Source organism: Xenopus laevis, chromosome 9_10S (assembly GCF_017654675.1).
Source record: "Xenopus laevis strain J_2021 chromosome 9_10S, Xenopus_laevis_v10.1, whole genome shotgun sequence".
Lineage (NCBI taxonomy): Eukaryota > Metazoa > Chordata > Amphibia > Anura > Pipidae > Xenopus > Xenopus laevis.
The window spans coordinates 78537625-78553605 of NC_054388.1; the positions used below are offsets into that span (position 1 = coordinate 78537625).

The 15981-nt window shown below is 39.3% G+C and overlaps 1 protein-coding gene across 3 annotated transcripts in view; it reads left to right on the forward strand.

Annotated features, from left to right (window-relative positions):
- LOC108703056 (zinc transporter ZIP10) overlaps window positions 1-12849 on the forward strand; it is a 32300-nt gene extending 19451 nt beyond the window's left edge. For all 3 annotated transcript variants that reach the window (XM_041579134.1, XM_018238998.2, XM_018238999.2), the window contains exons 4-10: window positions 307-476; window positions 2471-2671; window positions 4306-4429; window positions 5522-5875; window positions 7581-7661; window positions 9916-10106; window positions 11729-12849. In XM_041579134.1, the coding sequence (XP_041435068.1) occupies window positions 307-476; window positions 2471-2671; window positions 4306-4429; window positions 5522-5875; window positions 7581-7661; window positions 9916-10106; window positions 11729-11887 (1280 nt within the window). In that variant the 3' untranslated portion in view covers window positions 11888-12849. The remainder of the gene's footprint in view (window positions 1-306; window positions 477-2470; window positions 2672-4305; window positions 4430-5521; window positions 5876-7580; window positions 7662-9915; window positions 10107-11728) is intronic.
- Window positions 12850-15981: the final 3132 nt, after the last annotated feature.

A 15981-nucleotide genomic window follows, 5' to 3' on the forward strand; every position in this document is an offset into this window, starting at 1 on the left:
TTGTGTTTCATTCATAATTATGCAAAGCAACTTAGCTGCAGTTTTTGTTTTAGGGACACCCTGTTTGGTGTTTCCCAAATATAGGAACAGTGTTAACTTGGTTTAAGTTGTAAAGTAAGAAACATTTTATTGTTTCTTTAATATATGACCAGATAAGGTTGCAAGTGCTTTTATACAGGTCTTGGAACTCCTTTGTGAAAGATTCAGTGTTCGGCCCAATCCTGAAAAAGTGGATTTGGTACATCCCTATATGTTTGTGACCGATAAAGCCATCATTTTATTTGCATTACTTTATTTTGTTTACAGCCTGGATTTGCGGCTTTATCTCAATCACTGTCATTAGCTTGCTCTCGTTACTGGGCGTTATCTTGATTCCCTTCATTAACCAAGGCTGCTTCAAGTTTCTTCTCAACTTTCTGGTTGCTGTAGCTGTGGGAACACTCAGTGGAGATGCCCTGCTTCATCTGCTACCTCATGTAAGTATTGCTCTTTCTTTCTTGTTTATCATCTCACACACACTCTCGCACACACTCTCGCACACACTCTCGCACACACTCTCGCACACACTCTCGCACACACGCACACACACACTCTCGCACACACACACTCTCGCACACACACACTCTCGCACACACACACTCTCGCACACACACACTCTCGCACACACACACACTCTCGCACACACACACACTCTCGCACACACACACACTCTCGCACACACACACACTCTCGCACACACACACTCTCGCACACACACACTCTCGCACACACACACTCTCACACACACACACTCTCACACACACACACTCTCACACACACACACTCTCACACACACACACTCTCACACACACACACTCTCACACACACACACTCTCACACACACACACTCTCACACACACACACTCTCACACACACACACACTCACACACACTCTCACACACACACACTCTCACACACTCTCACACACTCTCACACACACTCACACACTCTCACACACACTCACACACTCACACACACTCACACACTCTCACACACACTCACACACACTCACACACACTCACACACTCTCACACACTCTCACACACACTCACACACTCACACACTCACACACTCACACACACTCACACACACTCTCACACACTCTCACACACTCTCACACACTCTCACACACTCTCACACACTCTCACACACACTCTCACTCTCACACACACTCTCACACACACTCTCACACACTCTCACACACACACACACTCTCACACACACTCACACACACTCTTTCTAAGATGTATAACGAAATCTGATTGTTTGATTTCATCTTATTGCTTGTGGCTGATTTGTGACTAGCAATGCTCCTATCTACCTTCTGGGTTCCACCATTGTGGCCCCTTTTACAGATGCAGGGTTTAGAATAACAAAGAAGGAAGGCTGCACTTGTGGACCTGGGAAAATGTGCTAAGCTGCATGCAAGGAGTGGTACTCTATGTGCTATAAGGCTGTAACTGATAGAGGCTACAAAAGTAAAATAGCAAACCTTTATTTGGGGCTTAAGTTAGTTTTACTTTACAGCTTTTATTTGTAAATGTATTTGCTGATGAAAATAGTCCTTCTTAATATAGGTCTCTACTACATAATTTCACCCAATCAAACCTAATCCCCTCCATTGGGCCTTGGTGTTTCTGTAAAAGTGTCCTCTTCTGACCTAGAGCACTTCTGGACTCTGCTGAAGTACCTCTATTCCCAAACCTTAGGTTCTGAATGGGGGTGGAGGTAGGTCTGCAGGGGTGCTTTTAGAGCATTATTGACAGCCCCTCTTTGTAGGACCAAGTTCTTCCCAAACCTCAGCTAACACGGCATAGAGGAGATTTTTTTTTTAACTCATAAAATTGACATTGGCCTTTACTTTACATTGCATTTTGTAGATTAGGCATTTGCAAGTCCCAGCCAAAGCTGCAATTCCAGTGCTGCTGAAGGATTTTTTCTTAAATGGGCAGTATATCCCTCTTGACCAACATAAGTGCAATGAATAGGGCTGGTGCTGATACTCTTTGGCTACTGTTTTTATCACAAAAAACTTTAATCGTGATAAAACTACGGTTTTGATATTTTTTGAGCTAAGCAGGAAAACAGAGACTAAAGGGAGTATCTGCAGGTAGACAATTTGATTCCTAGTGCAAAGATACCCCCTCCTGTATAATGGCCTACAAAATAGTAGCAACAAAGGGTGAGACTGTATATTTGTAATCTACTTTGCAAAGACCATGGCAAAAAACACAAGCCCTTTTTATTGCACTTTTGCTACACAAAGGGACAAAGCGCTACTTTGACTAGATAGAAGCAAGCTAGACCATCTGGTTTGCACCAAAGACAGTTGCTGTAACCGTGTCCATGCCTATTTCCCATGTATTCTTTCTTTTCACAGAGACCCACTATTATAAGGAAGTAATACTTTGTCTCTTGTATTTCATGACAGTCACAAGGGGGTCATGATCATGGCACAGAAGCCCCTAATCACGGTCATGAGCACAATCAAGAATCTCTGCATTCTGAAGGGCAGCCTTTTTTAAGCGAGTATGATGGTGTTATGAAGGGTCTTGTTGCTTTGGGTGGAATTTATCTGCTGTTTATTGTGGAGCACTGCCTGTGGATGTTTAAACATTACAAGGAAAGAATGGTATGTACAAAATATCTAATATTTGCTATGTTGCTCTTAAAGGAATTGTTCAGTGTTAAAATAAATACTGGGTAAATAGATAGGCTGTGCAAAATAAAAAATGTTTCTTATATAGTTAGTGAGCCAAAAATGTAATGTATAAAGGCTGGAGTGATTTGATGTATAACATGTCAGTCAGAGCACTACTTCCTGCTTTTCAGCTGTCTTGGTTTACACTGACTGGTTACACTGGCTACCAGGCATTAACCAATCAGAGACTTGAGGGGTGGGGGCACATGGGTCATATCTGTTGCTTTTGAATCTGAGCTGAATGCTGAGGATCAATTACAAACTCATTGAACAGAAATGTACCATGTGGTCCCCCTTCAATTCGCTGACTAGCTCAGAGTTATAGAGCTGAAAAGCAGGAAGTTGGATTCTGGCTGTTTCACTCCAGCCTTTATATATTACATTTTTGGCTAACTAACTATATTAGAAACATTTTTTATTTTGCACAGCCTATCCATTTACCCAGTTTTTATTTTCACACTGAACTATTCCTTTAAATATTTAACTTGTGTGCTTTATCAAGTGAGAGTTACTTTTGCATTTGACATTGATGACCACCAAAACTACATGGCAAATCATCTAGTAGCATCTGCTTTAACAATGTTACTTGGAGACTGAGCCAGTCTATGAAAAATCCTCATCCACAATCCAATCCACAAGCTTTTGTATAGGTCCCATTTTTTCTCTATAAAAGGCCCTTCTTTGAAAAAAAAATGTTTGCTTTTAGTTCAGCAGTTCTCTGCTTGGGAATTTCAGCCACTTGATATTTTTTTTATTAATTTCCTATTAATAAGAGGATAAGTAAACTCGCCCCATCTAGATATTCTAGAAATATGTTTAGAACCCTACTGTAACTCCTGTGCATAAAAGTACACTGCACTGGATGGCAATTACCCTCCCCACAAGACTGACTTGGATCCAGTTAACCAACAAATCCATTCCTCTGATAAAACCGACTGCAGAAGCCAGAAGAACAATAATAAAGTTCCACAAAATATGGGACCCTTATTGGGACAGTTATTGCTTCATTATCATGACCTGGTTATTCAACAAAGTACAAAAAGCTGTATGTTATGTTTTTGTTCACAGTTAAAACAAAAACAATCTTCCAAAAAATAAGAGGATAATTAATAAGTAACACTAACAATGAAATCATATCATCACAGAGAATTTTCTTGGCTGCCCAGGTGAGTGTCCCCCTCCCATTTGAAAGCTTGAAAGAGGCAGAAGAATAGGGTTAGAACAATTGTAATGTTGCTTAGAATAGAACAGTCTGTAACATACCGAAAGTTAATGTAAAGGTTAACTAGCCCTTTAAGTTTGAAATAACAGCAGGAATAAAAGAAATAAGCAAATTATACTTGGACTAGTTTTAAATTCATACTTGGTTTTATGTGGTTGTTGGGCAAGTCACCATGTGGCTGGCTCTATAATATCCCCCTGCTATTCTTACACTGTAATAAAAAATGTCACAAAACATTTGAAACAACAGAAGTTTTGTTGAAACATTCATGTATTTTACTTTGTAAGGACACATTGGCATTATTTGAATTCAAATGATATAGTGAATGGGCACTTTTTTCCAGGGGAAGCGGAAGTGGCTGAAGAGAAAACAGAAAGTAGATGAGCCTGCAGTTGGCAGAAAATTATCTGATCACGGCTCAAATCGGAGGTCAGATGCTGAATGGCTTCAGCTAAAACCTTTAGAAGGTAAAATAATCCAGTCATTTTTAAATGGGGGTGCTTCTTAAATGGCACCCACATTCCTTGCCTGTTGGAGGTTTATTTATTTATTTATTTATTTATTTTGCTTCCCTGTAGATTTGTTGGCTCCTGATGAATTTGTTTGTAGTGTGTGTGAATGTGATAAGGACCTTGGATTGTAAACTCCACTGTGGCAGGGACTGATGTGAATGATGTATAATCTCTGTTAATTTCTGTGGAATGTATTGGCACTATATAAATGAAGGCTAAAGCCGATGACAAAGGACCAGATCAACTGCCCATGACAAATCTCCTCTTCATGTGGGCAACTTATCTACTTCAAATGCTTTCCCTCTGATGATAAAGTGAATTGCTGCTGTTAAAACACATGTGGCGCTTTGTTTTTCTAAAGTTGCCCGAAGTTGAAGAAATTTAGTTTCCTCAAGATGCAGTCTTTTTGTCCTCAGCAGTGTTGCAAGCTCTTTTGGGAAGGACCCTGTTTACCTCTTGTATTGGTTGTTTTTGTATATAGTATATATAGTATTAGGGATGCACCGAATCCACTATTTTGATTTGGCCGAATACCGAACCAAATTAGGCGTGGGAAGGGGGAAATTTTTTTACTTCCTTGTTTTGTGACAAAAAGTCGCGCGATGTCCCTCCCCACATCTGCATATGCAAATTAGGATTCGGGTTCGACCGGGCAGAAGGATTCGGTTGAATCCTGCTGAAAAAGGCCGAATCCCAAACCGAATCCTGGATTCAGTACATCCCTATATAGTATGTTTAGTGTATTCTATTATAACGCTGTGGAATATGTTGGTGCTTTGTTAATAATATAGGATGTTTCTTAACATGCTAATCCTATAATAATATTCTACTCACTATACATGAAATGAACACACAGACACCTGGCATGTGACCATGGAATACAAGATATGAAATGGTCTAATAAAGGGATTTCAGAGTAAAGATCTCCACACACTGGGCGATTCACTGTTATTTATTATATATTCAAATATTATTAGTAACCACTGATATGATATTGTTCATCACACACCTTAGGGGATTTACATTTGTTTTTTTTTCTAAATGCAGGGATGCAAGATTCTATTGCTTCTGACCAACAACTGAATCAGACGGAAATGACATATGTAGAAAATGTTCTGCAGTCCCCTGTGAAAGTTTTTATTCCAGCGGATGAAAGAACGGCACATGTCAACAATGACGGCTCCCATTATGATGAGGACCATAGCCTGCAAGATGGGCAGTATGAGAATAATCATGAAAAGATGGAGGTGCCAAAGCAACACAACCATAACAAACATTCCCATCACTCCCATGGTCATTGCCATTCTGGCAAAGATATGAAGGACACTGGCATTGCTAGTATAGCTTGGATGGTTATTATGGGAGATGGCATGCATAATTTCAGTGATGGCTTAGCCATAGGTAAGTGGAAATGAGTAGACCCAGTAATGGCTGAGCTATGACAAATGCTGTGCAAAGTAGTGTTTGGAGTAGCAGTGGTCTATTAGAGGTTACTCAAAGTTATGCCTAGTTATTTTAGCTCCTGCATATGCACCATACACACACCTTGTGCTAAACCATCAATGGCTGAAGGAGTCTCTTGAATCACGTATTAATACGATGTGTTAATTGATTTTCATAAAGTGATTTGCACTTCAGAGAGTCAATTTCTTGTGCTAGTGCTTTGTAACCATAGAAGGGCCACTAGACAATTTATTGCAGAATGTTGATCTAGAATACGCAGTGTTACCCTTCCCACTGGCTGAAGTTGCTTATTTATAGTCATTCATCCTAAAAATGTTTTTGAATACCATATTTACTGTGGAGAGACCCAGAGAACAATATTCCTCACAGTTTTAAAGAGCAAGAAAACCACAACTTGTGCTCCCCACTGAATTTCATTTCTCCATTTGTTTTTTTTGTTTTTGTTTTTTTCCTGTGGCAGGTGCTTCTTTAGGATAAAAATGCCCTTTATTGTGGATTTTTCTGCATTAAGAACATCTGGGCAAAGTAAGAAAAATAGCGTTGCTCTGTTCCAGTACCCCCCCCCCCCCCAAGACCAGTGTGTTTTTGATTTGTTTTCTTTTCCTAAGGGGTGCATAACATATTGTTTAATGCTTGTAAATATGAATGGATTTTAATCAACCATACTTTTTGATTGTAAAATAGTCCTATTTGTTTTTAAAGGAAATCTAAAGCCAAAACCCATGCGGGTGTTGAGTTGTACAGTGTTTCCTTGTCTTATGCACCTCTTTGTTGAAAAGCATCCATACGTAGCATCCATAGGACTTTACAGTCCCAAGGAGGGTCCCAGTTTGTGTGAGAAAAGTGGTAGTGGTGTTTTTATAAAGATGTGCAGAGGCCTAGGGGAAAAAGCTAATCCTTTTTAGTCACTGGTGGGTGCTGAGGAAATTGGCCCCATTATTGATTTTTTACTTTAGTTATCTTTTTAGCTCTCTGTTAGACAACAAATTAATAGTAGATTGACCTCAGTCCTTTGTTATGAGGCATATGGTCTAAATATTGATGTCTTGTATTTCTGTTTGTTTATGTTTATACTGGTATGGGATCGGTTATCTGGAAACCCTTTATCCAGAAAGCTCCATATTGTGGAAAGACTCCCATAGACTCAATTATCATCAAATAATCCAAATGTTTAAAAACCTTTTGCTCTATATTAATAAAATAGTACCTTGTACTTGATCCCAACTAAGATATAATTAATCCTTATTGGAAGCAAAACCAGCCTATTGGGTTTATTTAATGTTTTCATGATTTTCTAGTAGACTTAAGGTATGAAGATCCAAATTACGGAAAGATACGTTATCCGGAATAATCCCAGGTCCCAAGCATTCTGGATAACAGGTCCAATAACTGTACCTATTTTGCAGTATGGTCTGTAAATTCAAAATATTTTCCATCTATGCTTTGTGTTGGGTAAGTGTGAAATCCGGTACATTACAAACACTGAAAATGTTGGCGAACATTTATTGGTCTGTGTGCCTGTAGTCTGTGTAAGTGTCTGTGAAGCTTTTCTGTGAATGTGTTTGCAGCTTTTATACCTATAGAGATCCACTAAGGACTTGGTACTTCTGGGCAGTGATAACCTGTCATCCCTTTTCTTCAGGTGCTGCATTCAGTGCTGGGATAACAGGAGGTATAAGTACATCAGTAGCTGTATTCTGTCATGAGCTGCCTCATGAATTAGGTAAGGAAATCTCCAAGTATTCTGATGGACTTAGGGCAAAATAAATTTCATATCAACCATCAATAATAATATATTGCTTCATATATAGCTACATTTTTTAAGAGCCAGACTTAACCCTAACTGGATGTTTGTTTATAGGGGTGAAGAGTCTCATAGTTTAGCTTCTTTGAGAAAAACTGATGTAATGTTTTACCTATTAAGGTCCATTAAGTATGAAGCCAACACCCCTATCAAAAAGACAGCACCCCTGTCAAAAACACCATAAATTTTTCTTTAGGACATGGAATCACTCCCTCCATGCCAGTGCTACTGTGTTATTGTGAAAAATACAGAAAGGAGCCCTTTTGTGCAATAACCCAGAGATGTGGTTATTCATATGTTATTCAATGGGAAGGCATTTTCAGGCAGCAGGAAATGAAAAGTAACCACAGCTGCTACTCACTGCCTCCTCTCTCATCATCATGTTCTTACCAACATGTTACATTTCATAAAGTGTCATACACCGGAAACAAAAGTGTCCTAAAGGACAGATTCCACTCTTGTTCTCTTGATAATCCGGCATGAAAAATGAGTAAGTGGAGGACAAACACAGAGGCATTGCTGAAATGCAAATTGATTGCAACCCACACAGTCCTCATAAACACAGTTCAGTGTGTGGCTTTGTAATCAATTTGTACTTTCAGTAACTTTTCTGTGTTTGTCCCCCAGTTCCTCATTGTTTATTCTTTTCAACATGGAATATTGGCAGAAGGGCAAGACTAATTTGTGAATCTAATGGATACACAGCTGGACCCCGATTTTATGTCCCCAGATTTTAAAGGAAAACTATACCCCCAAAATGAACACTTAAGCAACAGATAGTTCATATCATATTAAGTGACATATTAAAGAATCTCACCAAACTGGAATATATATTTAAGTAAATATTGCCCTTTTACATCTCATGCCTTGAGCCACCATTTCGTGACTCTATCTGTGCTGCCTCAGAGATCACCTGACCAGAAATACTACAACACTAACTGTAACAGGAAGAAGTGTGGAAGCAAAAGACACAACTCTGTCTGTTAATTGGCTCATGTGACCTAACATGTATAGTTTGTTGGTATGTTTGTGAGTACAGTGAATCCTACGATCCCAGGGGGCGGCCCTTATTTTTTAAAATGGCAATTTTCTATTTATGATTACCCAATGGCACATACTACTAGAAAAGTATATTTTTATGAAAATGGTTTATTTACATGAAGCAGGGTTTTACATATGAGCTGTTTTATGCAATATCTTTTTATAGAGACCTACATTGTTTGGGGGGTATAGTTTTCCTTTAAGTTTTCCCAGAATTGACGCTGTTTTCCTGGTCTCATGGAAAATGGGACTGTCTGGATTTTACCATTAGTCTCACACAGCGAGTAATTACAAACAGGGTTAATTTGCTTTTCAAAGTTAAGGATATGTATACTAAACATAGGATATTAACCGTTTGTCTTTAAAGGGATACTGTCATAGGAAAAACATTTTTTTTCAAAATGAATCAGTTAATAGTGCTGCTCCAGCAGAATTCTGCACTGAAATCCATTTCTCAAAAGAGCAAACAGATTTTTTTATATTCAATTTTGAAATCTGACATGGGGCTAGACATATTGTCAATTTCCCAGCTGCCCCAAGTCATGTGACTTGTGCTCTGATAAACTTCAATCACTCTTTACTGCTGTACTGCAAGTCGGAGTGATATCCCCCCCTCCCTTCCCCCCCCCAGCAGCCAAACAAAAGAACAATGGGAAGATAACCAGATAACAGCTTCCTAACACAAGATAACAGCTGCCTGGTAGATCTAAGAACAACACTCAATAGTAAAAACCCATGTCCCACTGAGACACATTCAGTTACATTGAGGAGGAAAAACAGCAGCCTGCCAGAAAGCATTTCTCTCCTGAAGTGCAGGCACAAGTCACATGACCAGGGGCAGCTGGGAATTGACAAAATGTCTAGCCCCATGTCAGATTTCAAAATTCAATATAAAAAAATCTGTTTGCTCTTTTGAGAAATGGATTTCAGTGCAGAATTCTGCTGGAGCAGCACTTTTAACTGATTCATTTTGAAAAAAAAATTTTTTCCCATGACAGTATCCCTTTAAGTGTGTAGGTGTTTTATAATGTGGTTCTATATGTAGATTTATTAAACTGTTAATGCATTGTTTTGTTGAATCTGAATTTACATCTTGGAAATTCATATGTAAATTTTTTTTGTTTTACCTTAGGGGATTTTGCTGTCCTCCTGAAAGCTGGCATGACTGTAAAACAAGCAATTGTGTACAATCTTCTGTCTGCAATGATGGCTTACGTAGGGATGTTGATTGGTACAGCAGTTGGACAGTATGCCAATAATATCACCCATTGGATTTTTGCCATTACAGCAGGCATGTTTCTATACGTAGCTCTAGTAGACATGGTAAGAGCAGTCATTTGTTACTTGTACCTTTTGGAGCTGTAGATGATATCTGCATAGTCCTTACCAGCTTCAGGCTCTTCACTTTCTTTCCTGCCCCATGTGTTAGATAGAGAGATGATGACTGTGCCCTGACTAAAAACATCATGCAACTTTTTTTTATTTTATTTTTTTAAAAGCTGCAGTGAAAGTTATTACCTTATAGTTGCCTATTGTGTAAACTTCAGTCTTTGCATGTGGGGTTGTTGTCTAGAGCAGTGTTGTGTGACATTTTACAATAAGGGGGTTATTTATCAAAATTCGGAAATATCTCATTTTCTGAAAGTTACGCTAACCAATTCTGCACTGGTTTTTCCCCCTTATTTATAAATACATTTTCCCGAAAATTTCTTGTTCAGGAAAAAAACTCAATAAAATTCTGAAAAAATCAGAATACCGCAATTTTTTTCAACGGACTTGTCGTTGAAAACTACGACTTTTTCATATTTGATGGTCAGGTCCTCCTACAAGTAAAAAAAAAAAAAAAATAAAAAAAAATTTTGCCAGGCCAGGGCCCCTACAAAGTTATTAAAAAAAGGAAAAGTGCACTTACCTTAGCCAGGGAGCTCAGGTGCCAGTATCTTCAGTTTCCTGTGCTCTCATTTGCCAGTGAAATGTAAGTCCTGGTTAAGCTGCATGGCGATTTGAATAAAGTAGAGGGGAGGTTCAAAATGCACCCATACAATCCCCATGCGACTTTATCGGGACTTACACTTCATGGCGAATCAGAGTGCAAAAAGCAAGAAACAGCCATTGAAACTCCACCCAGCCCTCCCTTCCGAAGTCTGCAGTGGCCTGGCAATGCAAGTAAAGGTCCCCATAGACGCAAAGATTTCTCTTGCCGAACGACCGATATTAGCGAAGTCCGACCAATCCTTCGAAATTATTGTGCGGTTAGTGGGATTCGAACGATCAAACATCTTACGATTTTTCGTCCAACATTTGTCAGAAAATTGATCCGCCAGGTTAAAAAATCTTTATCGGTCCCAGTGCAATCTATCTATGTTTGCAGGGACAAGCAGGCAGCTCCCCTTTGTTTTCCTGGCAATATCGCCTGAAATGGTCTTCTTAGTTGATGGACACATCGTACATGTAAACAATCGTTTGAGATAATCGTGGTCTCACGATGTCGATCGGATCTTTTAAAAATCTTTAGATCTATGGCCAGCTTAAGTACAGCACGGCCGGGCCCCCCCTTAACTCCCCAAATCATCCGGGCCCCGAACAGTAGTCTCTCCCCCCCCCCCGATGGCGGCCATGTCAGGCCCCATTAGTATTCTAACAAAGTTACATTGATCTAAAACAATCTGCAAAAATTCTCACTCTCCTCCTGACTTTCAGGTTGTGCTTTTTTGAGTATTTGAAAAAAGCAACTCTCTAATCACACCTCCATTGACCATCAGCCTGGGGCAGGTCCCTGCTCTACATATTCTACATATTCTCCACAGAAATGCAGTGTTTGCTTAAAATGGGTAATTGCTAATGAGAGATACTAGTAGAAGAAAGATGGGCAGTTGGCTTCTTACATGTATGTGTTTATTCTGCATTAGCATTATGGAGTCCTTATCAATATTGTGTATTCTCAGCTTCCAGAAATGCTCCACGGAGATGGGGAACATGAAGAAAACGGACATTGCGCAGTTGGACAGTTTATCTTGAAAAACTTGGGACTCCTCCTTGGTTTTACCATCATGCTGCTAATTGCCCTGTATGAAGATAAAATAGTGCTAGACATTCAGTTCTGATTCTTCATCTTGCCTTCTGTGACTCATTTATTGGCTGCTTGCTATATACAGACATTGTCCAGCCACTGGTCCCAGTACCTGTGTGCAGCATTCACATGTGACTAGTATCCAGAAGGTACAGCTACACATGCCACTTGTAAGGGTTCACTCTTGCACAAGGTTAAAGGTCAAGTATGATTTCCTTAAGTACAGCTTTAATTCCCATGCCTTTTAGCTGCAATGGACAAAAAGCCCATGAGGATACAACTTATTGTGTGCACAGAATGTTCCTAGTGTGCATGTTTGCATTAGTGGTAGCTGTTATATTGGTTCATTGCAGTCTACCGTCTCGTAATCTGGAGAGAAGCAGTGACATTATAACGTAGACTCTAATAGAAAGTAAATGAAAGAAGATAGAAGTATAGTTTGCCTTGAATATAATGCCATCAAAGTGTTTTTTCTTGACAATATTTGCAAATGTACTCTACTCATTGAAACATGTTGCAACATATGGGGTAAGTGCTACAAAAATGGGATGGGTTACATTTGTCACAGTGAGGGACAGTGCCAGTGGATTCATTTTGCTATATAGTATGGGTAGAGTGTGACTTTAAAAAAGGCTCAACCATGGATTGTTCTGTCTGGCTGGAGACACGTGTGTGTATAGAAATATATGAATTTCAGTTCATTGGGATGGCTTACATCTGTTGAAAGCTTGGTTCCTCTGGGGATCAAATAGTTATGGGCCATAACTTTGGCCGTATTTTCATTAAGTTTATGCTCTTTGTAATGGCACTGTGCAAATGAAGGGCCTCTTCTTACCTATGGGCACAACAGATACATATTGTCACACCATATGGCCCTTAAACCTGTTTAATATAAATGTTCCCAGTACACGGAAACAGATGTCCGGAGATACTTTAGATATTTGTTACTTTCCTGCATACTTTGCATTGCTTTTCTAACCTTAAAATATGATACAAGACTGTTCCCTTGTCTTTCTGAAAGTTTATTTTAACCTCTGGGCATTAATAGGTTAGGGCTTATTACTTTGATTTGCAGTGTTGAAGGGTAAGTAAAGTCACATTTGCACTATATCTGCATGATATATTGGCAGTTGATAGTCAATGACTGCTTGCCACCAAACCATTCACTTTCAGATTAGAAAGCAGCAGGGTGGCATTTTGGATTTTTGATATAGAATCAAACGTATGCAAACTGCACATGCTGCTAAATTTACATACAGGGCACATGCTAGAGATTTCATTATAAGGCTTACTGGCCTTTTGAAAACTCATTATTGTGTACAATATTAACATTTTGTTTCATTCTGACCACTTTATAAACAAGTATCCTTGGCACTGGCACAAAGTCCTGTTCATTTTTCATGTTAAGAATGTCCATGGAATCTGCAGTGTGCTTAAATTTAGGAGAAGGAAAGTAGTTTATTGTCAATAGACTAGCCACAACAGTGCAAACTAGAACACTATTTATTCTGTAGAATGCTTTATCATACCCAAGTAAACAGCTCTAGAAGCTCTCTGTTTGTTTAGGATAGCAGCTGCCATATTCACTTGGTGTGACATCACATCCGGCCTGAGGTTTCCCTGCTCACTCATAGCTCTGGGCTCCGATTACAGCAGGGAGGGGAGGAGGAGCAAACTGAGCATGCTCAAGCTCTAGCCCTGGAGGTTTATGCTGAAAACAGGAAGCCTGATACAGAAGCCCATGTGTACACAATAAAAGGAAAGAAATGCTGTGTTTCTTTTGACAGAGGACTCGGAGCAGCATTACTTTGAGGGTTTACTGGTGTATTTATATAGACCTTTCTTATAAACTTACTTAATTTTAGCCTTTCCTTCTCCTTTAAATTCTGTGTCATCCCATTCTATTATAGGTTCCACAAAGCCCCTCCCTGGGGGGTGCAAATGTGGGAGCTACTGTGTATGCCTTGGTCTTCTAAATTTGGGGGAAATGCAAAGGGGGAAGAAATGATTGGCTTAAGGTTCAAATTACATAATATACAGAGTTGGTGAAAACAAGAAAAACTTGAATGGGATTTGACACACGTTCTTTCCATCTCGTAGGTGTAATAATGTTGAGTCAGAAGTAACGGTTATGTGGCACTGCATTCAGCCAGATTTTATCTGTAGCTTGAACAAATGACAATTTACAGATCTTTTTGCATTGAATTTGTTTTTTAACACGGTGTGCCATCATTTTTAATGATTGTTTATCTGGGGGTGTTAAAGCTGAAACCTCCACAAACCATAGCAAGGAATGGCATTCACTCCATTTCATTACAAAAAATTCCTGTCAGTCAGGAAAGGGTTAATAGTGATAAAATTCCAGTTGCGAGCAGGTGTGCTACAACTGCAATCTGGTTAATCGATCCTATTCTTGTAAAGTGGGTTTCTGGATAATAGATGTTATACGCGTAAGCATTGTCACTTGCATGCAGTACTGGATCTAATCAAGATGCCGTTTACACAATTATGAGCTGAATGAGATTAAACCAATAGGGTTATTAGTATTTCAGTCACTTCCTCAAACAGGACATTGAATCCATGCTAAATGGCCAATCAACAGCTGCCATTCTTGTGTATGTAAAGCAAAAGAATACAGAGTGGGGCACCTGTCTTGCTCCTGGATCTGCCATTTTGGATTTATGATTTTTGTATAGTTTAGCATAGATTGTTTTTTGTTTTTACAGCTTTTACAATTCAGATAGACCAAGTTCAGCTTGTTCAGCCTTTTTATTGGCTAAACAGGTGCTATTGTATGGATTTGGTACCAGGACATTTGCACTATTCTGCCGGCTCAGTTCTGACCTTGTGCAAAGTTGTATTGCGATTTCTACGCTCTATGAACATCAGCCGTTGTCTCTATGCATCATCAGTGGCTCCACAACAGGCTCTAGGTCAGTTTCCATTGTACTGGGCTCTATTCATTGGCTAACCAGTAATTTAACGCTGGGCACACACTCAGTGAGGCTGGCTTATGATTCCATGCTTCTAATCTTTCCACTGAAATGGCTATTTGCCTAGGGCCTTTCACATGTAGGGTGCACTTGCTCAGAAAATGTCTGTTACACATTGGAATAATGCCATTTGCCCTTTTTAGTGTATTTTTATTTTAGTTTGCTTGCCATCATACATTTCTTTTGCTTTCCTGCATTCCTTGTATTTTAAAGTGATTTTACACAACCAAAGCTCAATTTTGTCTTATAATTTGATGTGATTTTTGTACATTTATTCTACTTTCACTGTATCATTGCATTTGTATTGGCTAGCACAGCATGCTTGGTTGCATAACAAGCCTAAAGTGGTGATTTTTGGGTTTGGTTCATGTTTCAGTGCTGGTTGTGTCTGACAAGAAACCTGTGGTAAATTCCTGTGTGTGAGCTTTACGGTCACCCAAAGCCCCTCTGTAATTAACATAATTTTATAGTGTCTGGCCAGTGGAGTCTATATGCTTATATTGGAAATATGCCTGCATTTTCATCCCTATAAAAGCAGTTACATTTTCCCAGGCGCAGCAACCAGGAAGTTGGTTGCTTTTAAACAGGTGACCACCTGGGCAAACTTTAGTGTCTGGTTTTACTGAACCCTCTTTAGTCCTACTGAAACTTTTTTTATTATCTAAAAGAGACACTGTTTGTACAACTTTGTTCCATGCTACACACCATTCTGTACATTATGTGCTGTATCAGTGTTTGAGATAAAAGTGTGTGCAGCTTGTAATGGAGCAAGTTTGATTCTGGTGCAGTGAGCACATTGCATAGAGCCTCTGTATACTGGAAACTGTACCACAGCCTTCTGCTAAGACAAAATTCTTTTCTTTTCATTGGCCTAAAAGATGTAAATACAGTGCCTTGCAAAAGGATTCAGGCCCTTGGGTGGATGTCATTGAACTCCAAAATAAACACTTATGGTCAGGCCACACAAACAGATTCGGGGAGATTAGTCGCTCTAGTATCTCTTCTGTAAAGTGTATAAGCAACAAGATGTGCAAAAACCAATTTTAATAAGGAGGTGCACCCAAAATGACCTGCCATTTTCTTCCTACCAGGAGTCCTAATTGGCCGCGTTTGCTTCTTTGATTAACTTTTATTT